The following is a 25,881-nucleotide window of genomic DNA, read 5'->3' on the forward strand; positions in this document are numbered from 1 at the left end:
ACCAAAGGGGGCGAGCTGTCACTCAACATCGACACTCGTGAGGTCAGTGGGGCCACCCCCCAAACGGAGGCGTTCACATGGGAACTTCCCCGGCCCGCCCACCAAAGGGGGCGAGCTGTCACTCAACATCGACAGCTCGCCCCCTTTGTTGCGAGACCCGTCGCTATCCGGGTCTCGCACATGCACAGTGCTCGCAACCGGGTCTGAATAAGGCCCTAAGTTTCTTTTACAATCACACACATATATACAAGTGTCACATAATAAATGAATCACCACAGTCTCCTGGTGCCACCAAGATGCATTTTATTTTCGGAAAAAAGACGCCTGATGCTGGTAGAGTTGCGTTGGATCTGACGCCTCATGCCAGGCATGACGCACTGTGTGATGTAATGAGGATAGATGTATATAGGAGTTGATGTGTCAAACTAGTGTTCATTCTAGCACCCTGCACCTCTAACAACCCGTGCAGTTCCTCTTTCCTGCATGGAGTGTCGCTCTCTGCTGCTTTTAGCACACTTTGGTCTGTAGCTTAGTAGTTTGTTGCATCAGCTGAGTGTGCTAGAAGCACCAGAGCAGAAAGTGACACCCCAGACAGGAAAGAGGAACTGCATGGGTTGTGACAGGTGCAGGGTGCTAGAATTAACTATCAAACAGTGACAAGAGTGGGAGGGGGGTGGACATTGAAATTTTTAAGAACATTTATTTTTTAAGCTATTTAATATGACTTCTTGGAATACTGACACCCCCAGCCATCTCTCCAGCACCCCATTCTGACACCCCCAGCCATCCCCAGCACACCATTCTCTGCCAGCCCCAGACATCTCTCCAGCACCCCATTCTCCAATGCCCCCAACTATCTCTCATCTGACTTCTTGGAACATTGACAGCTGCAGCCATCTCTCCAGCACCCCATTCTCTGACAGCCCCAACCATCCGGCACCCCATTCTGACACCCCTAGCCATCTCTCAGCACCACATTCTGTCACCCCCAGCCATCTTTGCAGAACCCCATTCTGACACCCCCAGCCATCTCTGCAGCAACCCATTCTTTGACAGCTCCACCCAACTCTCTGGCACCACATTCTCTGACAGTTCCAGCCATCTCTCTGACACCTCATTCTCTGACAGCCCCAGCCATCTCTCCAGCACCTCATTCTCTGACACCCAGAGGCATCTCCCCAGCCTATCTCTCTTGTAATTTCTTCAACACCTCAAAAATTGGCCCTAGTGTGTATGTGTGTCCATCTGTGTGTGACTAAATCTCTATATCAGTATACAAAGCGCTACGATGCAGCGGTCGCAGCTTTTTTCCACACCAAGTTCCATTTACAGTCGCTCACATATATACAAGTGTCACATAATAAATTAATCAGCATAGTCTCCTGGTGCCACAAGATGCATTTTTGTTGCCAAAAAAATAATCCGGACACTGGCAGAGTTGCATTGGCCCTGGCGGCTCACGCCAGACATGACGCAATGTGTGATGTAATGAGGATAGATGTAGGAGGACACATCTGTATATAGCGGTTGATGTGCCAAACTAGTGTTCATTCTAGCACCCTGTACTTGTCACAACCCGTGCAGTTCCTCTTTTCTGCTGGAGTGTCGCTCTCTGCTCTGGTGCTTTTAGCACACTTTGGTCTGTAGCTTAGTAGTTTGTTGCTTCTAGCACACTCAGCTGATGCAACAGAGCAGAGAGCAATACCCCAGGCAGGAAAGAGGAACTGCATGGGTTGTGACAGGTGCAGGGTGCTAGAATTAACACTATCAAACAGTGAAGGGGGATGGAGACATTGACATTTTTAAGAACATTTGTTTTTTAAGCTTGAATTTAATATGACTTCTTGAAACACGGACACCCCCAGCCAGCACCCCATTCTCTGACAGCCCCAGACATCTCTCCAGCACCCCATTCTCTGATGCCCCCAACCATCTTCTATCTGACTTTTTGGAACACTGACAGCTGCAGCCATCTCTCAGAACCCCATTCTCTGACACCCCCCAGTCATCTCTCCAGCACCCCATTCTCTGACAGCCCCAACCATCTCTGCAGCACCCTATTCTGAGAGCCCCAGCCATCTCTGCACCACCCCATTCTCTGACACCCCCAGCCATCTCTGCAGCAACCCATTTTTTTTACACCCCCAGCCTTCTCTCCAGCACCCTATTATCTGACACCCCCCGCCATCTCTCAAACCCCTCATTCTCTAACAGCCCAACCATCTCTCCAGCACACCATTCTCTGACAGCTCCAGACATCTCTCAGTGCCATATTCTGACACCCCAGCCATCTCTCCAGCACCCCATTCTGACACCCCTTGTCATTTCTTCAGCACCCCATTCTGACACCTCCAGTTATCTCTCCAGCATGCACCAGACTTGCTCCGGTTTTCTAACACATTCCAAATATATACTGGTATGTTAATAGACCTATGACAAAAAATTGCCCCTAGTGTGTATGTTTGTCCATGTGATAGGGAATATAGCAGATGGCAAAATTATGTTTACATAGCTGAGGTCATGACAGGCATCAAACAGAGTATATTCATGAATGTAGTGTAATTCCAGTTACATAGCTGAGGTCAAGACAGGTAGCAGACCGTGTTTGCCCAGTAAGGGAGCCAAGGTCATGACTGATAGCAGTGTATTTCCAGTTACATAGCTGAGGTCAAGACAGGTAGCACACAATGTTTGCCCAGTAAGGGAGCCGAAGTCATAACTGATAGCAGTGTATTTCTCGTTACATAGCTGAGGTCAAGACAGGTAGCAGACCGTGTTTTTCCAGTAATAGAGTTAAGGTCAGGATCAATAGCAGTGAATTTCCAGTAATGTAGCAGAGGTCAGGACAAGCAGCAGACCACAATTCTAGTAACAGCCAAAGGACAGACTGCAGACAACAATTACAATAATATAGCCAAAGATCAGGGAGCAAATAGGAGCAGGAACAAATGTACAGCATGCAGAGAACAGGTCAGCAATATGCTATTACTAGTACGGAGGTTCTGCACCCCCCGGGGATTTAAGTCTGATTATACCAAATGAGAATGCTGGAGCGGGCCCCCAGAACACTATAATAGTATTGTGGTCATGTCACCATCAGCATACCAGTAGCATGTCCCTTAGGTAGAGGATGGTGGCAGCGTTCTGTCTGTGAGATACCGCCTATCGAAGTTGCCTCCTTATAATCACTCCAGTGAATAGACTGAGGACATGATAACAATGTCTGTTTGTCCTTGAGTAATTCAAAACAAGTATTAAAGTCACCAAATGATGCATAACTCCATTAGAATTAAAATCTCAATCAGCCGCAAATGAACAGTATGTATCCTATACCTTTTCCTAACCCCAATACGGTTGGGATGCTGGCTAGTGTCGCCGGCATTCTGACTGGTGTCTGGATTCTGGCACCGGCATCCCGACAGCTAATGTTTTATAAGCCAAATTAATAAAACAAATGGTACTTCATAAAGAGGCAAAATAGCAAAGTAACAGTTCAACATAATATTATAACTCCATTCAGAACTCCTCAAATGATTTGATTGCATCAATAGATCTTATTCACATGGATTTTAGTACTATGATTTGGCAGAGATGATCCCTCCGTAGTCAGCTCTCTGTAACAATGTAATAATCTCTGCATCTGCAGATTCAATACATACTGTTTCCTGCAAATCAATAAATAGGTGACCTCCAGAAGATCTTGGAAAAATAATCACAAAGTAAAGGAGTGACTTGTGTCTTCACTAAACTCCAGCATTTCATTTGTATTGCCAAACATGAGGCTCTCTGGGGCCAAATTTAGGAGCAGCTGTTCTAGAATTAGGAGTCTATGTATCTGTTCCACCATGGTGGCCTTCCATCCATCCATCCATCTAATGCAGGCCCTCGTCAGGTGGCTTGTATACTATGTGGGGGAGCTTCATTCCCCAGAATCTTGACTTTTTCCAGATATGTTTCCCCATTGGGATAGATTGCTGAATTATCACAGGTGTGTTTCCAACAACAATTCGGCGTAACCTATAAAATGGCAAGGAATATCATCTTCACCTTGGAATACGCCCTGCAGGCCTGGGAGCTCTGGACTTGGTGAGCTTTAAAGAGATTTGCAAGTTAATTTAGATCCCAAATACCACCATTTCTGTCACTGTCATTCCAACCCCATTGTGCCTTCACACATGTGTAGGTCGGGGGTCAATATCCATTAAACATGTTGACTCTGAAACCAACCCTAGCCGGGTCAACTTTGCTCCCCTTAAGTCTGCCTGATGGTTATGTAGAGTTTCTGGGGGCAATGGTACTGGCACTTCCCCTAATAGCCTACAGCACATTGCTGGTCAATTTCCCCTTCCTCATGTCTTACTCCAGTCTGTTATACTTATTAAAGTCCCATGTTGCCAGCCTGGAACTCAGGCCCTGATTCAGAGCCGCTCGCTCTGAATCAGGGCCGGTCTTTTTTTTCTTTTTTAGAACGGCCTCCTGGCCGCTCGCATAGCTGTGGGTGACCACTATAGCGAGTGGCCAGGAAGATGGTCGCGATGGTCAAGACCATCGTGACCATCGGGCTTCCGACGAAACCCTTGTGGTAGGGTCTCGTTGCCGCAAGCCCCAGAGAGATTTCAGCTCTAACAGAGCCGGAATCTCTCCACTGACATCGACCCGGTTGCGAGCGCTCACCGCTTGCGACCGGATCTGAATCAGGCCCTCAGTTCAAGTACAGGTTAAAGCTTTGAGCAAGTTCCAGATAGTGTGGTAGCTGCCCTCTAGTACTAATAGTTATGAAAATCCCTGGAACATGTCATAAGTAGATCCTGCCCCCTACAGGTACCTTACATGTAATTAGATGGTACCCAGAGCCCTTGTGAGTTCAAAGTTCAATAAGGAAACAACAGTTAGAGAGAACAAAGTACTTTTATTGTGCACAAATACAATGCTGAAAATACAGTATTACATAAAAGCCAGGCACTAGCTGCTCTTTACCCCACAAACTGTTAGTCACCTTAGTTCTTGTGTCCCATACCAGCAATGACAGAAGTCAGGCTCACGGTCTCCCTCTCCCTGAAGATTTACCAAATAGTGGGGCTACAGTGATCTCTGATACAGATAAGAGGAAAAAAGCTGCTTTAACAAGACAGCGCTTGGCTTAAATTAGTTTATTTTCATATATCGTATATATAAAACTGTGCTGCACCCAAAAGCATGTCAGCTATAACACATATACACAGACATAATTAGCTTTTTAGCGATATTGAGAGCCGTTGTAACAAGGGAGCACTTGGTTTAAATTAAGCAGGCCATACACGACACGATATACGTGGCGATCTGACGGATCGGCTCAATATAGGTGCTACATCGTGCCGTGTATGGGCACGATATCGTACCTGATATCATGCTGCGCGCTCCCGCAGGATCGTACATCACATCCACACATCTTCCCGCAGGTTCATCAGATCTGGGATGCGATGTATGATCCCACTCAGATAGAGGAGGGGGGAGCCGGCATATCGTGAGGTCAGCGGGGACCGCACTGAGACGGCACGATCCGTCTGCCGACGGATCGGCAGTCGCCCTACAAGGCGCATCGCACCGTGCATGGGCACCTTTAGCCTAGAGATAAGAGGAAGCTCGGTGCAGCAGAAACCGCAACGTCAACACCTACACTGTCCCCAATGTTACCCCCCTCTCAGCCCGAACCTGTCCTTCTAACCATTCATTTGGTTTCCACGCTAATGGGGCTAGGCCAGGGTGGTCTAAGATAGGGATGGTTACTTTAACACACCCACAGGTCCCCTGCTGGTACTACTCCGGAGGATCTATCTCTCCAAAGCCCAGAACAATGGGACCCCAAGAGTCAGGGTTTGGATAAGGACTAGTCAACTCTCCGTTTAATCCTGTCAATGACTTATTCCCACAATCTGGCTGCCAGCTGGTCAGGACATCCTCTCTCCCGGCAGGACATGGAACTGCTGCAGGACGTGTGAGCAAGAACCCACCCGATAATTACCCAGAACCCACCTGGCCACTTTTACAAATGGATCATTACAAAGTCATATATAATGCAATGAAGTACACATGGTAACAGTGGGGATACTTTGAACACAAGGTTACACTCAACACCTTCCCAGTCTCCCTGCCAGCCCGAAGAGGAGGCGAGTGTGGGCATGATTCAGAGGTGGACAGAATGTCGGACGTGGGCGTTTTGCGGGTGTGCCACAGAAGGAGAACCTGCACCTGACCTAGGACACACCTGTCGGTATTACTGCGTGTACGGACGCTGAAAATGCGCATCTCAGTCTTTGCACAACCATAGGCACGGCTGTACACAAGGGAAGGACTTTGTTGCAGCATTTGCATAAAGTCGCATACGGGCGGCCGCCAATGCGGAAGCATCAGCATCCACCTCTAAATCAGGGCCTGTGTCTGCTGGCTGATGACCTTTATTTATGGACCAGGCTCTTGTTCTCTCCAAGTGCTCTAGTGCAGATCATTGGGTGAGACAACAGTAACACATTAATGCCAACGGAGGACGTAAGTGATGACCCCTGCACACAAGTATTGCTCCCCAGCTATGCTAAGCTAAAGTGTTACTGTCTAGCCGTCTACCCTTCCGTTAGTTATTTATCTGTAATAAATCACGGTGTAATCTGAATCTTCACCCTCAATACTGGGCATAGCACTCGCAAAATGTCTCTTCTCTAATTCCCGGCAGCAGATAAGACTCTCCTTCGTCTTTGTGGAATCGAAAACCAATAAATCTGCTGTAACCGTGTCTCAATTGTGTTACTAATAATGCTAAATAAATGACTTAATTTAAACCATCAGGGCTGTATGCCTAGAAGTATATAACAGTCAGAATACAGTGAATATATGTTATTAATATACATTTATTATTATTATTATTAAGGTTGAATTAATAATTTTAAAAGTGATTTTTATATGTCCTAGTCCTCCACACGAACACATTCAGCCATGCACATAGGGCATTACACACAGCTTTAGCGAATAACATGGATCTATCGTAAGCGACATAGGCCCTCATTCAGAGCCACTCGCTAGCGACAGTACGCACGTTCCGAGCGATGTTCGCACATCTGCGCATGCGTACGGTTTTTAGTACGCATGCGCGAACCAATCAGTGCGGCCGAAAATCGTTGGTACGCAATATAGCGAGGGCCTGCTATTTTGAGTGACAGAATGAGGCGTATGTGGGTGGTAACAGGGGAAGGTGCTTGAAAACGGGGAGTGGAGATCCGAACGCAGGCGTGCTTAAAGGTCAAAACGGGCGTTTTAAGGGAGTGCATAATTAATACAGCAGCGTCATTGACCACGTCACTTGTTTTTTTTTAACTCAGAACTGCTCGCAAAATAGCGGTTGAAAACACCAACCACAAGAATAGCGAGCAGTTCATACGCTGTACGATGTACTCGATTAATCTAATAAATAGCGGACATGACGTATGGTGCGTGCGGCCAGGGGGCGTTTTTATCAAAAAAACGAGCGTATGTTTTGCTCGCTCGTTCAGACTTAGAGGTGGGAACAGACTGCAATTTGCGAACGGATCATTTGAATAGCCACCCCTTGTTTTTGAACGAACGACCACAAATAGCGAACGGCTCTGAATCAGGCCCATAATCACGCGTTTCTTTAGCAGAAGATATACGCAGGAAGAGAAGGCTTCCTGAATACTTGAAGACACAAAGAGCTACTTTTACAACGTTGTGTCTGACGGATCTTTCGGTTCTTGTGATGTTTTGAGATAATATGGAAGCTGTTTAGCCGTTGTAAGTTGACATCTGTTGAATGCAAAACAGTTATAATAAATTATTACATTAGAAGAAGCTTTTTCATATTAATGGATCTATAAAAGAATGCTTGAGAATAAACGGATAACATATTCAACCCCTTTACCCCACCCGTCTCTTTAATAACACACATCCCAAAATATATTTATAATTCAAAAATATTAAGAAACAACAATACTACTCCCTTAGCGCCCAGGGCCGGCTCTAGGGGTGTTCGACCAGTGCTGTCGCACAGGGGCACCACCCATAGAGGGCGCACTCCTCCCCAACATCCCGATTTCAGCTGGACATTACTGTCCCGCTGTTCCACCCGTGGGCCGAAGTGGCCCGCGGGTGCTCAAATCGGGAGGTTGGGGAGCCCGGAGTCTGAATGGAAGCCCAGCTAGTGAGGCTCTCCCCAAGCCATGTGGGCACGCCTCCAAATAACGTCACGTAGTAGACGTGGCCTATGGTAATTAGGCCACGCCCCCATTTTCGCTGTAAGGGCGCATTACAGAGAGCCGGCACAGGGTGCTCCGACCCATGGAGCCGGCCCTGTTAGCGCCAGTAAAGCAGCCCTAGATGGAACACACGTGGACACCTTAAAACACCTAATTTAAAAAAGATCAAGTGAAAAAAGTGTGTGTGACCTCCAGGTGGCGCTAAAATCTCACACAATAATAGAAAAAAAGGAACATATTACTTTCCCTTGTAGATAGGGTTTTCAAGTGGAGTTTTTCAACATGAAAATAAAAGCACACATAACATAGCGTGATATTGTCATAAATTCAAACAGATTTATTTCATATATGCCTAAAATTGGCCAACATGTAAAAACACATAAATAGTATCACCTGCCACACCACCAATGTGATTTACCTGACTGAATGTTCATGTGGACTTTTTTATATTGGACGTACAGTACGTCAAGAGCATTGAAAACTCGGTTGAATGAACATCTAAGAAATATTTGAAAGGGGACGGAGACCCATTCCCTATCAGAACATTTCAAAAAAATTGCACAATTGTTCTCCAAGAAGTATTATAAACTTTATGGGGATACAACATGTGAAGTCTACCTGGAGAGATAGGGATGTAGAGACCAAACTTGCAAAATCCAAAATGAAATGGATCTACAATCTCAAGACACTTATAACAGAAGGGTTGAACAAGGATTTTGAACTCAAATGGTTCATTTGACACGCTTTCCCCCTATATTTCATTATTATCATCCTGTGTCTAAATCCATTTTTGACACCCACTTGTCACTTTCTATGCATATATGTCTTTTCACTTGTAATTAACAAATGTTCGTCTACATCGTAGATTGTAATGTGCATGAAGCCTTTCAGGGCCACAATTCTCTGCACCTTCAGACCTTTATCTCCCCTTCTGGATCGCCTGCAAAGGGTTGGGTATATTTTGTTGACACACTGGGGAGGACAGATACAAGTCCTGTGTGAATTATAAGAATTTCTACCTTCATGCTGTTGGAAAATGCCAGGGCCGAAACTAGGATATCTGTCACCCGGTGCAAGGTAGCAATTTTGCGCCCCCTCCCTTCCCGTACCTGGATTTTGTCCTTGCTCCTCTATAAGGCAGTGCACTAGTCAAACATCCCTGGTATAGTGACTTACATTATTCCACACACCATAATGCCCATTACACATTATGCCACACACTGTAAATGCCTATTACCAAAGTGCCACTTACATATTTGCCCGACACCATTTTATGCCCCACAGTAAGGCTTCTAATTACTTTAAAATTACCTGCTTGTTGTCAGGGGTTCCATGCTCGTTGCCAGGGGGTTTCATGCTCGTTGCCAGGGGGTTTATGCTCATTGCCAGAGGGTTTATGCTCATTGCCATGGGATTTATGCTCGTTGCCAGGGGGTTTCATGGGAGAAGATGCAGCTTTCAGCATCTTCTCCCGGCACTTGCACTGGCCTAACAGACACTAGAGGTCCAGTAAGGACCTCTAGCATCTGTCGCCTCCTTGGATGGCCGTTTTCTGACTCTCCAGTCCCCAAGCCACTGTTAGTTATCCCTTTTTCACCCCCTGCATTCCAGCACCCGGTGCACGTGCACCTCTAGCCCCCCCCCTAGTTGCGGCCCTGGAAATGCAGACTCCTCTGATTCTCATTCTGTGGGAGAAAGGCGTCAGTAGCGTAATGTGCAGTTGTGGATTACAAGAGGAGAATAGGACATGCCAGGCTCGTCGGTGGCCGAGAAAAACGAGTTGCTGTGTCCTGACGTAGTGGAAGTTATAAGAGGACAACGTAGATAGTGAGATTGTACTCACCAACGGGTCATTCTACACAAGAGGTAAGAGGCCTGTCCATCAGCAAGGCATGCTTGTTGACTATGTTGTGGTTGCTTCCAGCCAGGAGCTCTAGACTATAACCGAGGATTATAAAGGAGGGTTAAGCAGCTGGCCCAAAGTGAACTGAAGCGGAGCCAGGAAGAAGGCCATAAGCGACTTCGAGAACCACGTGCTGTCCCTCAGCTGGCTCTAGGAGGTGTTAGGGAGCACAGTGGTGCAGGAGTGGGGATTTCGCTTCCCAATAAACCCAGAGTGGTTGTTCAATAAGGTTGAAGCCCAATGGCATGGATGGCTCCGGAAAGCTGCCGTGGATCATTAATTACAGCAAAGAACCCAACTTTAAGAGACTGTATGGATTCCAATACCAGTGTTGGCCCCAGAAAATGTTTCCAGCTGGATGGCATTATGATGTTGCCGGGAGGAAGGGCAGGTGGACGGTTAGAGGCAGACTCAACATACTTATATTAATTATAAAGACTCAGGAGATTAATGCCCCATTGCTGGCTGGACTGAACACTCAGAGAGAGCAGACATGCTCTCTATATCTCTGTATGGACGGAAGTTTTCCTGACGGTAAGTGGGAGAGATCTAATGAGGGGCAGGATGGACAGTGAGCAGGAGCGAGTGAGGAGTGAGATCTGATGCCGCAACATCCCGGCTGATAATACGGACGCTGGTACAGACTGACAGCTGGGCGGTTTGGGAAAACAGGCTCTGGGGAGAACACTGGCAGTACTATCCTGGCTAAGCTGCACAGAATACTTAGAAGCTTCACCAAGGCCACTGAAATAAGCTTATTTCATAAAGGCACATTATTTGTATATCCAACTGTGGGGTATGCAATGGTCAGGCTCACAGAGAGAAGGGGTCCTGCAGGTCACCCTCAGAAGATGAACGAGTCACAAGCATTGTGATCAGCAGTACGCTTGTGAGCAGAGAGGAGGGACAGTGATGTGACGGGCGACGTCACGTACATAAAGTTTATTGTGAGTAATATATGCCCTGTTTTACTTCCATCCCTGCATTGCCCCATTAGGTTCAAATTACTAGTGAACTGTTGGGATCATCACGTGGATTGTTCTTGTTATCAGGTTAACTGTTAGTGAATGCAATTGTAATATGTTTTATGGTGGGGAACCAGCTATTTTTCTCTTTTCCTTTATATTGTGATCGAAACACTTGGGATTAAAATTTTCTTTTTTTTTCTTTTTTTAACAACTCTCAAGATAAAATCCACAGTGCCGATCCTTAGAATTTCCATCCCCATCAATAACACATGGATAATGATAAATTGCATCCTCTAAACAGCTACCACATTCCCATACGGGTTAGAATATCCATGAAATTGGGTGGCATTGAATATATACAGTTTGTGTTCATTGAATTAATTACAGTGTATTACTCCAGTTCTGTGAATTAACTGTGATATTAGCTACTCATTAACGCTTTATGGAGGGAGGGTAGGTTCCTCTTCTTTGGGTTTTGGCGGTGGGCAATATGAGGACCCCCACGAGTTTGTAATGATTGCAATTGTAAATCGTTAAGAGCCTTGTGCTTACATGATAAAGATATATGAATGGGTGAATGTTGGGGGATTACATTGCTCAAAACATCATGTTATTGGACCCTGGAATAAGGTCATAGAAACATTTGTGGACGCCTAATCTACAATTTATATATTTGTATAAAAGTTGTCAATCAAATAAAGTTACAGGATTGACTGAAAATATAAATAACTTGTAAAAATGTACCATACAGATCACCTCAGCCCGCCCCCAATATGCCCCTCCCCCCCGCTATACTTACCGGTCTTCCTGTCCTCTCTTGATGATGACAGACCACCCTTGGTTATTATATAGATCAGTGGTTCTCAACACCAGTCCTCAAGCACCACCAACAGACCATGTTTTGTGGATGTCTTTAATTATGCAGAGGTGTGTTAATCTATGTTGCTGGATCAGTAATTATCCTACCGTCTTCCACAATCTCTAAACATGACCTGTTGGGGGCACTTGGGGGTTGACGTTGAGAACCACTGATATAGATAAACAATAAATCCACAAATTGCAAATTTGTTCTTCCCATAATGCATTATTTTCCTCAAACACCCACCACAGTGTCAAATTCAGCTGGTCCAACGAGTCTGGCCAGATCATCGTACTCCGCCTCGGACATTGGGAGCAAGGACTCTGCGTTCTGAAGCCTGGAGGGATGTCTACAAACAAACAGAAATGACCAGTTCATTTACAGAACTGTATAAGTGACAGTTTTATGGTCTGAGAACATTGCTTGAGATACTCACACTTCAGACACTGATATGAGTTCAGTTTTGATGTATCCTGTTCCCTTTGGGCCGTCATGATCCATTGGTTCTGGAGCTAGAGCAGAACAATCAATAAGTTGGGTTCATGGTCTTTTGTTTCATTAAGTCCCGAAGAGGACACTCTGCTTATGTGTAAGCTCTTTCACTCCCCTCAATGTTAGCTGGCCAGCCAAAAGGCAGCCTCATGAGTAAGTAAGGGCACTCAGAACCTCTACGGGTTTGGAATCACAAAATTAGATCTAAAACATAGGATCATAATACTAATGTTCTGTAGAAGCGCTGATCTGGTCATTGAGCAACTCTATTCCCCCATCTGCCAACATGATAGGAACAGGGTGTGATGTCTCCGGCCTTTGGCATGCAGAGACGGTAAGAAGATCTTCGTTGGAGATCCAGTCACTAGCCCAATCTTGGACAGCCTAACAGGGACCAAAACCTGTCATCATTACTGTCCCGATATAGAACATATAGGGCGGTATTCAATTGTTATAGCGCACCCGATCTCCCGTCTATAGAACATATAGTACGCTATTCAATTATTGCTGTTTTTCGAGCTGATCGCGCACAAAGTGGTCGGGTTCAGCCGCGTAAAGTGGCTACTACCCCTGACTGATCGCAAAAAGTGCTGTTTGGGCACCCAAACAGGTCACTTTTCGTCCATTTCAGCTCACCCCCCCTGGGGCTGAGAGCTTAAATGGTGTGCTGGTAGCTGATCATGCCCAACAGGAGCAACAATTGAATAGCTCCTGTCGGGCGCATAAAGGGGCAAAACAATTGAATGCCGCCCATAGAAAACAGACAGCAGTATTTGCTCTTTTTCTAGAGCTATGACCAGGCTGCACCCCGGCCATAGATTCAAATGAGCTCTGGAAGTGCTGCACCAATCCTAGCGGATAAGTAATCTGGGCAGGCCAGCTAGGAGAGTGGTGGACGGCAATGAGCCAACCAGTCTGGAGGATTAATTTGACTGGGCCAATGGCCTTTATGAACAAGCAGTATCCAATCCCTTCCTGGCTTTGCAAAGAGACAAACCTCTTTTCCATGAAAACAGCTGATCATTATAGATATAGATTATGGTTTACTGTCAGGGGGACAAATATATGGGACAATAGAATATAAAAAATATACAGTACTGTAATTTGTAATGTAACAAAGAATTATATTATTAGAACCTTCCCACTCTGTCTTTAACACAGACAAACTGGGACCCTCCAGATGTGTAATCACACCACTATACGGTGCCTAGCTGAGGCAAGGGGCTAATTTACATCTGACTCCCTGTGTACAGACTCGCTCCAAAAATATCAGCACCTAAAATAAAGTTACTGCTTGGACACAAAAATACCAGGTACCAAAAACAGGAATATACAGCATTTTTACCTAATTAGGTCACCTGGCAATATATAAGAACAGTGTAACTGTAACATAAAGCCTGATTCTGAGTCACAAGCAGCGGCGGCCGTCATTGGACGCAGACGCGTCTGCAAGTTTATGCTAACGCCGCTACAATTCCCTTCCCTGGTGTCCATCTGTGCGTCTGAATGAGCGACTCCAGATGCGGCAAACATGGCGAAAGCTATGCTAGGTGCACATTCTCTCTCAGAGTATGGCCTCCTATGTGAACGATTCAGCGTCTCTCTATGCAACCGCCTTCAGCGCCACGCCCGCCATAATACACTACATCTTCGTGCATCTGATTTAGCCAGCCCCCCGATGAATATCGTCATAGCGTGACCTAGAACCAGGGCCATAGGGTGTTACATTTTTAGATGCCAATCGTGCGCAACCTTTATATTACTGCCCAGAACCCTGTTCTCATCACAGTAGCTCAGGGGCGCCTTAAGAGAGGAGGGGTCCGTGAGCATTCCCCGTGCAGGGCCCCCTCCTCTCTCCACAGCGGCCGGCAGCCGCCTGACGTGGCTGGCTGGCCACCGCAGAAGCAGTAGACTGGGAACTAGAGTGTGGCCAGAGTCTACTGCGCATGGGCAGAATACCGGAAAAATGGCCGTGGCTGCGATTTTCCGGTGTTCTTTGCAGCGCTGACACCCGAAGCGGGACCACGGACAGGTGAGTTTTAAATAATATGGGTGCAGGGTGTGCGGTGCGGGGCCCCCCTGGACCCACACCCCCTGCACCCATATAGACACGCCCCTGCAGTAGCTTCTGTTCTGTCACTGGTCCCAATCTGTCCTCTGTCCTTCTCTATTATCTCTCCCAATCCTCGCTCTCTTTATAGGCTTTTATCTCCTCCAATCCATCTTCTCCATATTTCCCATCTCTGCTATTTTCCCTTCGCACTGACTGTGAAACGTTAAGGGTATAAAATTAGCGCATAATATATGATTCCTACGTTTAGCACAATTTCACGTGGAATGGAGCCTTGAAACTTACATCAGGTTCATTGCTGTTTCTGGGATCGCATAGCTGATGCACTAATTATTTGCTTTCCTATATATTGTACAGTATATCTTTTTCTCTCTGCATACAGCTCAAAGTTGGCTTTTTTTGTTTTTTATACTATACGTTTATACAGAATCCGCGTCACGCCTCTTGATGTTTCACTTTGGTGGAGAAGCGCATCACTTGGCACACTGCGACGGAAACCTTTACGCCCACATAACTGACACATGAAATAATAATTCCAATTTCCCCCAAATGTCATGGTTACTTAGGTAATAAAGAAGGCTAAAGAGTGTTCACCGAAGTCAGAAGTTTACTGCAAAATACTGTAGTACGATGCTTGCTGCTTATCATAAAAGACTTATGGTTAGGGGTGTGCAGTCTGGCCCTGATTCAGAGCCGGACGCTCTGACAGAGCGCTCGCTCTGAATCAGGGCCGTCCCTCCTCCTTTTTGGAGCGGCCTCCTGGCCGCTCGTATAGCTGTGGGTGACCACCCACAGCTATAGCGAGCTGCCAAAATGATGGTCGCGATGATCAAGACCATCGCGACTATCGGGCTTGCGACGAGACCCTTGTGGTAGGGTCTCGCTGCCGCAAGCCCTGGAGTGCTTTTGGCTCTATCAGAGCCAAAAGCTCTCCCACTGACATCACTAGTGATGTCAGTGGGGCCGGCCCCAGACGGTAGGCGTTCCCATGGGAACACCTCCGTCTGGGCAGCCACGCCCCTGGCACGCCCACCAAAGGGGGCGTGCTGTCACTCACCATCGACAGCAGTGCCCCTTTGGTGCGAGACCCATAACGACGGCTTGGCCGTCGTTATTCGGGTCTCGCGCATGCGCACGACGGAGCCGCCTCCGTCATGCGCATGCGCACTTGGGCAACATCGACCCGCTTGCGAGCGCTCAGCGCTCGCGAGCGGGTCTTAATTAGGCCCTATGTTCCAAGGAAAAGTTATGGAAGGAGAGGGAGGAAGGCACCTGGCCCGGCTGCACCCTGACACCTGGCCCGTCCACTCACTGGAACTTGACCCCGCCACGCCCTAGCAGAGGCCCATAACTTCGCCAGTGAATCAGAATATATTAGGTCCGTCAGCTGTGGCTGCTACTTACCATCTTTAGGCCTAGAGTAGAACTTCCCAAATGCCGTATCCTTTAGTGTGCTTGGATATAAGAACTTCAGTGGATTCTCCGGAATATTCTCAGCTGCCATTACTTTATAGTTGCGGATAATGTCTGGAAAGGTGACTGCGGACAGCTCCTTCTTTGTATAAGGCTCCACAGAGTGGAAAACGGGCTCTGCAATGATACAGGTGCATGAATCTGCGATACAACTCGGAGGACTGACTACATGTCATATATGTGCAGTATACACGGAATAGTATATACGGAATGGGTATGGTAATGCCGGCTGTCGGGATGCCTCCTGTCAAAATACAGACAGCGGCATCCCGATGGTTGGTATCCCACAGGGGTCGGGTAAGTATAATAACCCTTCTCCCCTTAACCCTAATCCTCCCTTGTTGTAGACTAACCCTAACCAACCTCAAACCCTCTCCCTCCCCACTAGTCCCTAACCCTAAGTCTCTTCCCTTCGTGCTTAACCCTAACCCCCCCCCGCCCAGTGGTGCCTAACCCTTCCCCCTAGGGGTGCCTAACCCTCCCCCCTAGGGGTGCCTAAGCCTAACCCTCCCCCCTAGGGGTGCCTAACCCTAACCCTTCCCCCCTAGGGGTGACTAACCCTAACCCACCCCACCCAACCCCCTAGGGGTGCCTAACCATAACCTCCCCCCCAAAAAAAACTAACCCTAACCCCCCTACACTGCCTAAACCTAATACTCTTACCCCGTGGCTAACGCAAAGGGCGCCCCGGACTTACCTTGTTCCGGCTGACGTCCTTCTGGATTCCGGCGTCGGGATTAAGACAGGCGTTGGTATTGCGACGCCTATCTTAACTCCCGTGTTGAACGTTCAGCGTCAAGATTCAAACCGGCGGCATGCCGTCCGCCGGTCTAATAACTACATTTCCCTATAAGTGTCTCTCACTCTCTTCAATCACTTATGTGGAATTATGTTTCAGTAAGCACAATTTGAATCTAATCATTTATTACAGCACTATTATATACTATTACAGCACTATTATACACTATTATATACTATTACAGCACTATTATACATTATTATATACTATTACAGCACTATTATACACTATTATATACTATTACAGCACTATTATACATTATTATATACTATTACAGCACTATTATACACTAATATACACTATTACAGCACTATTATACATTTTTGAATTTGGTGTTTTTTTAATTTTGGATATGTGGCAAATAACTAATTAGTAGTCAGTCTGGTGGATTCGGTAGGAGGAGGAGAAACGGGTGTACTATGTTTATTTGGGGATATGAAGTGGGAGGCGGGAGGGTGGGTTTTTGGGGCAATGTAATAATGTGTGTGGGTCTGTTTGGCTGCCCTTGCTGTAAACATATCTACGGTTATATTACCATCACATTTATTTATTTGTTTAAAACAAACTATGGGACATTTCAATTCAACGCAATGCGGAATAGCCCTGGAAGGGAGCTCCCGGAGCTATTCAATTCACCGCACTATTTGGTCGTACTTAAGGATTTCCTCTCGCAACCCCCTGGGGATGCAAAGAGAAATCAGACTAAAGTGCCGGGCGCACGGCTATATTACTGCTTACCGCGGCGATCACAGCCTCGTGGCCGGCACTTTAGTCGGAGAATGACGGTTCTGCCGAATAAAGACCCAGGTTAAGTCGCAAGAACCGTCATTCTCCGACTTAACCGCTTGCCGACTAAGTAATTAAGCGTCACTAGGGTTGGTGTCACCCGGTGCTGTAATGCACGGTGACACCCCCCCCTCAACCAAAAATAAATAAATAATCGGGACCAAGGTGCGCAGCTCCGCGAACTCTTCCCCCTACCAGTCCAGAAGTCACACTGTGCTCCTCACAGAATGCCAGACGCACCTGGTGGGCGTGACGATATTATGGAGTGCCCCCAGTAGTGCCCCTTATACAGTGCCCCCAGTAGTGCCCCTTATACAGTAGGCCCAGTAGCGCCCCTTAAGCAGTGCCCCCTATAGTGCCCTTATACAGTACCCCAGTAGTGCCCCTTATACAGTACCCCAGTAGTTCCCCTTACACAGTACCCCCAGTAGCGCCCCTTACACAGTGCCCCAGTAGTGCCCTTATACAGTACCCCAGTAGCACCCCTTATACAGTGCCCCCTATAATGCCCTTATACAGTACCCCAGGAGCTCCCCTTATACAGTGTCCCCTATAGTGCCCTTATACAGTACCCCAGTAGTGCCCTTATACAGTGCCCCAGTAGTGCCCTTATACAGTACCCCAGTAGCACCCCTTATACAGTGCCCCCTATAATGCCCTTATACAGTACCCCAGGAGCTCCCCTTATACAGTGCCCCCTATAGTGCCCTTATACAGTACCCCAGTAGTGCCCTTATACAGTGCCCCAGTAGTGCCCTTATACAGTACCCCAGTAGCACCCCTTATACAGTGCCCCCTATAGTGCCCTTATACAGTACCCCCAGGAGCTCCCCTTATACAGTGCCCCCTATAGTGCCCTTATACAGTACCCCAGTAGTGCCCTTATACAGTGCCCCAGTAGTGCCCTTATACAGTACCCCCAGTAGCACCCCTTATACAGTGCCCCCTATAGTGCCCTTATACAGTACCCCCAGGAGCTCCCCTTATACAGTGTTCCCTATAGTGCTCTTATACAGTACCCCCGTAGCACCCCTTAAACAGTGCCCCCTATACAGTACCCCTAGGAGCTCCCCTTATGCAGTGCTCCCAGACAATAGTGCCCCATATGCTGTGCCCTCAGTAATGCCCTTATACTGTGCCCCCTATACAGTACCCCCAGTAGTGCCCCTATGCAGTGGCCCCAGAATGCCCCCAGTAATGCCCCTTATGCTGTGCCTCCTCCCCTGTGCAATACTATTTACCAATCTTCAGGAATCAGGATGTCCAGGCTGGCTTCCACCAGGAGGGTTCCGGGCGCGCGCCTCCTTCTTCCTCCAGCATGCCGCGTGCGTGATGACGTCACCGTGGCCGGCGTCCAGAGCAATACACAGGCACATAGAGATGCTCTGTGCCTGTGTGTGGCCCTGGACGCCGGCCGCGGTGAGAGAACCAAGTGACCCCCGGCGGCAGCGTGCAGGGCCTTGGGGTCACCGGTGGTGCCGAGGAAGGGGGTGTGCTGGCAGGAGGTGCGGCGTGCGGGTGTGTATGCTGCTCTTTTCGGTGTCAACCCCTTGAAGGGTGACACCCGGTGCGGTCCGCAACCCCCCCCACCCACCTTCTGACGCCACTGGCCTTCGGGAGCTCCCTCACGGAGCTATTCAGCATCGCGCGGAATTGAATCGCCCCCAATGATCCCCCCCCCAAAAAAAGGCTTAAAAAAAAATGTGCTGTTGTTTGACCTGGTGGGGATAACATTTCTAAACAACATATGGTTAAATCAGAGGGTTGGTTGTCAAGTCCAGTACAAGGGTGCTTCAAATGTGGTCGAAATAGATGTATCACATGCAGCTATATAATGAATAGAACAAAATCAGTCATGAGTAATATAAGTTTAGAAGTTTCCCATAACTGAATTTATCAACTGTGAGTCCACATATTGTATATATGTCATCCAATGTCCATGTGGACTCCAATATGGGCCGCACAATTAGGACTTTAAAAATGAGATGTAGAGAACACCGTTTAAATATTATCCAAAAATATCAATTACATAGTGTTTCTAGGCATTTCAGTACTCATCACAATGGAAACCCTAAGGGTATGTCTTTTTTGGGGATTCAGCATATCAAGCCAACCTATAGAGGAGGGGACAGATTCAAAAGGTTATGTTCCTAAGAGGCCTTTTGGATCTTTAGGTTGCGGACCCTATTTCCGAATGGACTCAATGAAACCATTGATTTTGAGTCGTTTGCTTACTATCATATTATACATGGCCCACCACATTTCAGTCCCTTTGGGGTTCATGCAGTATAGTCGGCCATTATCGTTTAGTCTTTTTGGAGTGAAGTGGGCTAAGTATTTTGTATACCTGTAGAGGGGATTATCAGGGACAGGTCATTCTTATGACCAATATAGAATACATTATATTAGTAAACATGTATACTCTGTGGTTTCACAGGATAAATACATCCGTGGTAATATTTATACGTGACGATACTTTAGTATTAGAGTTCTCAATTCAAGTTTCCATCAATTCGTCATAATTGTATGATAATTCAGACTTCTCTTTTTCATCTTTTGAAATATTTATGTAGTTTAGCTACATTAGAATATGCATGTGTAGATTCATGTATAATGGTCAGCAACAAATGTTATTCAAGTTCTAAGGAGAATAGACAGAGTAGTGGTTAGGGCAATCACCCAAGGAACAGATGGTCAGGGGTTCAATCCTAAGATCATCCAGCACAAATGGTTATTTATTTATATTCTTTTTTTAAAACATATTTTTATTGTAAAACCGCAATAAACTATATAACATGTTGATCAGAAAATGACAAGACATCAACAGGACCACAACAGTAATGTGCAATACAATGTATCCATGAGGAACGTAACAATACAGGAATTAAAATGGTGGTTCACCTGAAGACAAGGTTTCTTCATTATACCAGGCTGTGAGTTGGACTGCGGCACGGAGCGTGTCTTTAACCTGAGGTGTTAATGTGTGAACATACGGAAGCCAAATATTAAAGAACTTCTCTGCTTCCTTGTCTTTATTAAGGGATAGTTCTAGCCAATCCATATTAAATAGGTATGTAATTCTAGGTTGTAAAAGACTGAGCGTTAAAGTGTCAGTGGATATCCATTGAGATAATATTGTTTTTTTCGCAGCTGCTGCAATCTTTGCTACTAATAGACGGGCACCTCCAGGGGCACAGGATGACCCAGATGATGGTACAATATCCCACATAGCCCACTTGGGTGTTAGTTCAAAAGCAATTCCCAACTTGGTGGATATATAGGTGTGTACCAAGGACCAGAACCTCTGTACCTCCACACAGTGCCACATACAATGCATTAGATCCGCATCAGGTTGACCACATTTAAAACAATTTGAGTCTGTGGAAGTACCTGTGATGAGTCTTAATTTGGGGGTGAAATAGGCACGATGCAATAATTTATACTGCATTTCCGCGTATGAAGCCGAAATTAATTGCTTATTAAGTCTAACAAAAGATTTTAAAATGGTGGATAGGGGTATGGTAGGGAATGTGGAATGCCACTTGGCAAATCCCACCGTCTCCACTTCCAAATTTATTTCCCGGCGTATATAGGTGTATAGCATAGAAGTGGAAAATGACATAGAGAGGCAGCGAGACAGCACATCATCCAAACCATTTTTCCCAGGTATAATGGGAATTTTAGGGAGTAAAGTATTGACATAACTACGTATTTGGAAATATATAAATAAAGGGATTTGGATACAGGGAAATTTTTCCTGTATTTGGTTATGAGAGTAAATAGTCATTGTGGAGAGATCCAATAATTGATATATGTAACGCAATCCCTGTGTGTTCCAGGTTTTGAAAGTCTGTGTTAGAAAACCAGCATCAAACCCTGGGTTATGGCCGATAGGAAGGAACAAGGGCCCTCATTCAGAGCCGCTCGTTAGCGGCAGTACGCTCGTTCCGAGCGATGTTTGCACATCTGCGCATGCGTACGGTTTTTAGTACGCATGCGCGAACCAGTCAGTGCGGCCGAAAATCGTTGGTACGCAATATAGCGAGTGCCTGCTATTTTGAATGACAGAATGAGGCGTATGTGGGTGGTAACAGGGGAAGGTGCTTGAAAATGGGGAGTGGAGATCCGAACGCAGGCGTGCTTAAAGGTCAAAACGGGCGTTTTATGGGTGTGTATATTTAAAACAGCAGCGTCATTGTTCACGTCACTGGGTTATTTTATAGCCAGAACTGCTCGCAAATTTGTGGTAGCAAACACCAACCACAAGAATAGCGAGCAGTTCATACGCTGGTCGATGTACTCGATTAATCTAATAAATAGCGGACATGACGTAGGATGCGAGCGGCCAGGGGGCGTTTTTAAGAAATAAACGAGCGTATGTTTTCCTCGCTCGTTCAGACTTAGAGGTGTGAACAGACTGCAATGTGCGTACGGATCATTTGAATAGCCACCCCTTGTTTTTAAACGAACGACCGCAAATAGCGATAATAGCGATAATAGCAAATAGGGCCAAGGGCCCTCATTCAGAGCCGCACGTTAACAACAGTACGCTCGTTGCGTTCCGATGTTGACTAACCGCGCATGCGTCGGTGTTACACTGCGCATGTGCGTACGGCAGATTGCAAGCTTTTTTTCTCTCGTTCCTAAAATAGCGTACAGGAAGTGACATGTCAAATGTGATTGACAGAACAGGGCGTTTTTGGGTGTTGACGGGGGTGGAGATGAAAAAACGCAGGCGTGGCGAGGCGTTTTTGGGGCGTACATACATTAGCAGATGCGAACGTCAAATGTGTTCGGACCGTCTCATACGTCACTGGAACATCCGCTTTCCCTTCAAAATGCTCGCACAGCTTAGGGTCAGGATTACTCGACCACATTGGCGATGGCCTTCTCCTCCGTCCCGGGACTCAACGATGGTGCTGCGATTAATCGCGGCTGGTCAGTAAAGTAATTAGTGTTGGATTGAAAACCGGCTTGGTATGTGTTTGGAAAGCAGTTTATTGGGATAGCACCAAAGCGTACGCAGGTGGAAATCAGAGCTGCTAATGTCATGATTACACAATCAATTAGCGTACATTTTTGGTGTTTTATTTTGGCCACAATTTGTTGGTTATGGCCTATTGTAACAATAATGTCATCATGTTTTAATTAGCTCCCCTTTTTTTTGGTTTACTGTGGAATTTGCATCGCTATGTGATTTTTTAAACGTTCCTTAAAGAGGCCTTTTTTTTTTTTTTAAGAGGGTCAGTTTTTGCCTTTAGGGCCAGGATTAAATGTAACCCATTTGTACAATAATGTCACAATACAATCTCAGTTTTTTGTTTTAAATTTATTGTTTAAACACAAACAAATTGGCCTAATATTTTGTTGCCTTTTTTTGTGGCAAAGATATTTGTTAAAAAAAAAAAAAAAAAACCATAACTGCTAACATAAGCGTAAATACAAAATTTAAAAACATTTCACAAGAAAGGAGAGGGAAGTTTTGACCAGAAAGGAATATGAGCCAAGCACAGAAGGAGTGTGGGAAAAGTCGCCATTGCTTTCACCGTTTTCTCGCCCGTTTGGCTGGGTGAGGGTGGGCGCCAGACCGGGTCCGGGATGCCATCGGGCTGGCCTGTCCAGAGGCAGATGTTGTGGCCTCTGGACTAGGCACAGGGCTAGGCACATTTGGAGGATTGGCTGATGTTGTGCCAGAGGTGTAGGATCCGGATGTTCCGGCAGGAAGGGAGGTCGGCTCCACCATGTGCTGGCGAACGAGCTGCTCCAGGGCATCGGCGATGCGGATGTTGGCCCTGGTATTTTCCGCCAGGGCCTGAGCAATGGTCACGTTGGCCGCAGCATTTTGCTCCAGGGCCTCAGCCACCCGTATCAGACTGGCGTCCATCCTCTGCAGAATCTCCGTATGGCAATCCGATTTAAAATTGAGTTCTGTGAGGAGGCCCACTGCCTGCGAGGGGGCACGCCCTGGACTGGCTTCTGCAGGGTCCTCAGCCGGATGTACTGGTTCCTCCCCTGCAGAGCCAGCAGAAATTCTGCGGCCAAGGCTCCCCTCTGGAGCAGACTCATCCGCCTCTGTCTCTGTTATGAAAATTGCGAAAAGACTCACATTAGAATCTACATATTGGCACAATAGCATTTCAGAGTTGGTGACATCACAAGACTTACCTTGGCCAACATGAGGAGCCGCAAAGTCTGGCATGTCCGTATCCATGTTGGACACGCCAAACACCTCCACAGCCTGCACACACCCCTGTGCCAGCTCTTCTAAGTCTGTCAACTCCAATGACACAGGGGTGGGACCCCCACCTGTCCCCCTTGCATGCCTAGCCCTGTCGGCAAGTTTTTGCTTGAGACGATATTTGAAGTCTGCCCATCTGTGGAATGAAATTGGACCCATTATCCTTTTTTTTACAATGGGGTTTGTTTATAGGATGGGAAAGTGTTTACTTACCGCCGTTTGACATCCCGGGCTAGACGGACATAATCACCCACCCTATTGACAGCAACGGCGACCTCCTCCCACATTCTCCACTTCTGGCTTTGGCTCATATTCCTGGCTGCCTGGGGCAGGATGTCAACGCACTTCTGGATCAAAACCTCCATCTCCTTGCTTGTGAAATGTGGCTGCCTTTTTTTTTGGGCAGCTTTGGCGGGTTGACTGGGGCCAGCAGTCTCTTCCATGTCATCCTCCTCACCTATTTGGGTAAATATGCAGATTTAGCCACTTCACAACTTGACCAATATATTTGTTTTAAAATAATCATTGAGACAAAATGCATGAAGGCCTTACCGCCGGATTTTTGGCCATTGTTTCCCTGGTCTGAAGCCATGTCTCTGCTTCCAGAATGCAATCAACCAGAAATTCAATGTGATTTCGTGACGTATTTATACATGCGTCCTTTGTTTGCGGCCGCATCATTGATTGTGCGTCCCTATGATTCATCCTTAATTTGTGCGGGAAAATAAACACTATTTATGGCTTGGTGTGTGTGGAGTCGAGGTTGGGTTGTTGGATTGTTGGCGGTTAAGTTGTTTGGATTTGGTTGTTTGCGGTTGGAGGATTTGGCAGAGTTGGTTTTTTGTTTGGTTTTGCTACAGTTGTTTTGGTTTTCCGTTCGCATTTTTTTGCTTTTTTCCACATCCTTTCCTGATTTGGTAAGTTTTGTGCAGTCTAATTTGTGGCCAATTGGTGTCTACTTCTGTTTTTTGTTTAGCTATTTTTTTTTAACACTAATTTCATCTTTTTTAGTTTGTTTTTGCTTTCGGACCCCAAGACCTTTTTTTTGGAAATCTTATATATTCGAGTTGGGTAAGTCCATTTTTTTTCTTGCATTTGCGAATTAATTACCGCATTTTTGACTGTTGGTGTAGTGACTTGCATTTGCGAATTAATTACCGCATTTTTGACTGTTGGTGTAGTGACTTGCATTTGCGAATTAATTACCGCATTTTTGACTGTTGGTGTAGTGACTTGCATTTGCGAATTAATTACCGCATTTTTGACTGTTGGTGTAGTGACTTGCATTTGCGAACTAATTAACGCATTTTTGGCGGCTTATTCATCATGTAAACCAGTTTTGCTTTTCCCTTTTCCATTTTTGGGGGCCATTTGAACCCTATTTGACGTACGGTGTGCAATGTCGTTTTCATCGATGGCCAAATGTGTGTTTCGCCTATTTTATGTGTTGGCTAGCAACAATTTGAAAAATAAAAATTCACCCTCAAAATTTTAGATGTCTCATTTTTGGCTTTTTTACAGTTTATACGTATCATGACAATACCCCGGCATGTAAGCAGCTATGGATGGTATCAGAAAGCTAAGTTGTTTTTTGTTACTTTTGGGGTGGCTCAAAAGCCTTACATTGTAAACTTTGAATTTCAGGTAGATCTGGGGCGCATTGTTCTGGCCCTGCTCCCTGAAGACGACCAACCTCAAACTCGTCCCAGGCGTAGGCATCGTAGACATGCAAGGCCCCAGATATTTCGAACACGTGTCACCCTTTTTGGAATGCCCGATGATGAGGTTTTAAGACGCTACCGTCTACCTCCCAAAATCATCATAGACACTCTCTCATTAATAGAAAGTGATCTTGAGCGGCAAATTGACAGTCCAACAGCAATACCACCACTGACGCAATTTATGGCGGTGTTACATTTCTGTGCCTCAGGATCGTTTCAAACAACGGTGGGAATAGTGGCGGGCATCTCCCAATCCTCCTTTTCCCGGATCCTGAGGGCAGTGATGGAGGCACTTTTCAAGCACCTCCATCATTTTATTAAAATGCCTTTG

The 25,881-nt window shown here is 46.3% G+C and overlaps 1 protein-coding gene across 1 annotated transcript in view; it reads right to left on the reverse strand.

Moving 5' to 3' along the window:
- Positions 1–6,863: 6,863 nt before the first annotated feature.
- Positions 6,864–25,881, reverse strand: part of LOC148475100 (signal transducer and activator of transcription 1-like) — a gene marked incomplete at its 5' end in the record, with an annotated part of 56,923 nt that continues 37,905 nt past the window's right edge. Inside the window, 4 exons of the mRNA XM_088457733.1 lie at positions 6,864–7,791; positions 12,217–12,319; positions 12,407–12,482; positions 15,938–16,123. Of these exons, the coding sequence (XP_088313859.1) occupies positions 7,771–7,791; positions 12,217–12,319; positions 12,407–12,482; positions 15,938–16,123 (386 nt within the window). The remainder of the gene's footprint in view (positions 7,792–12,216; positions 12,320–12,406; positions 12,483–15,937; positions 16,124–25,881) is intronic.

This window comes from Taudactylus pleione, unplaced genomic scaffold (genome assembly GCF_031769625.1).
Source record: "Taudactylus pleione unplaced genomic scaffold, aTauple2 ptg000781l, whole genome shotgun sequence".
Classification (NCBI taxonomy): Eukaryota; Metazoa; Chordata; class Amphibia; order Anura; family Myobatrachidae; genus Taudactylus; species Taudactylus pleione.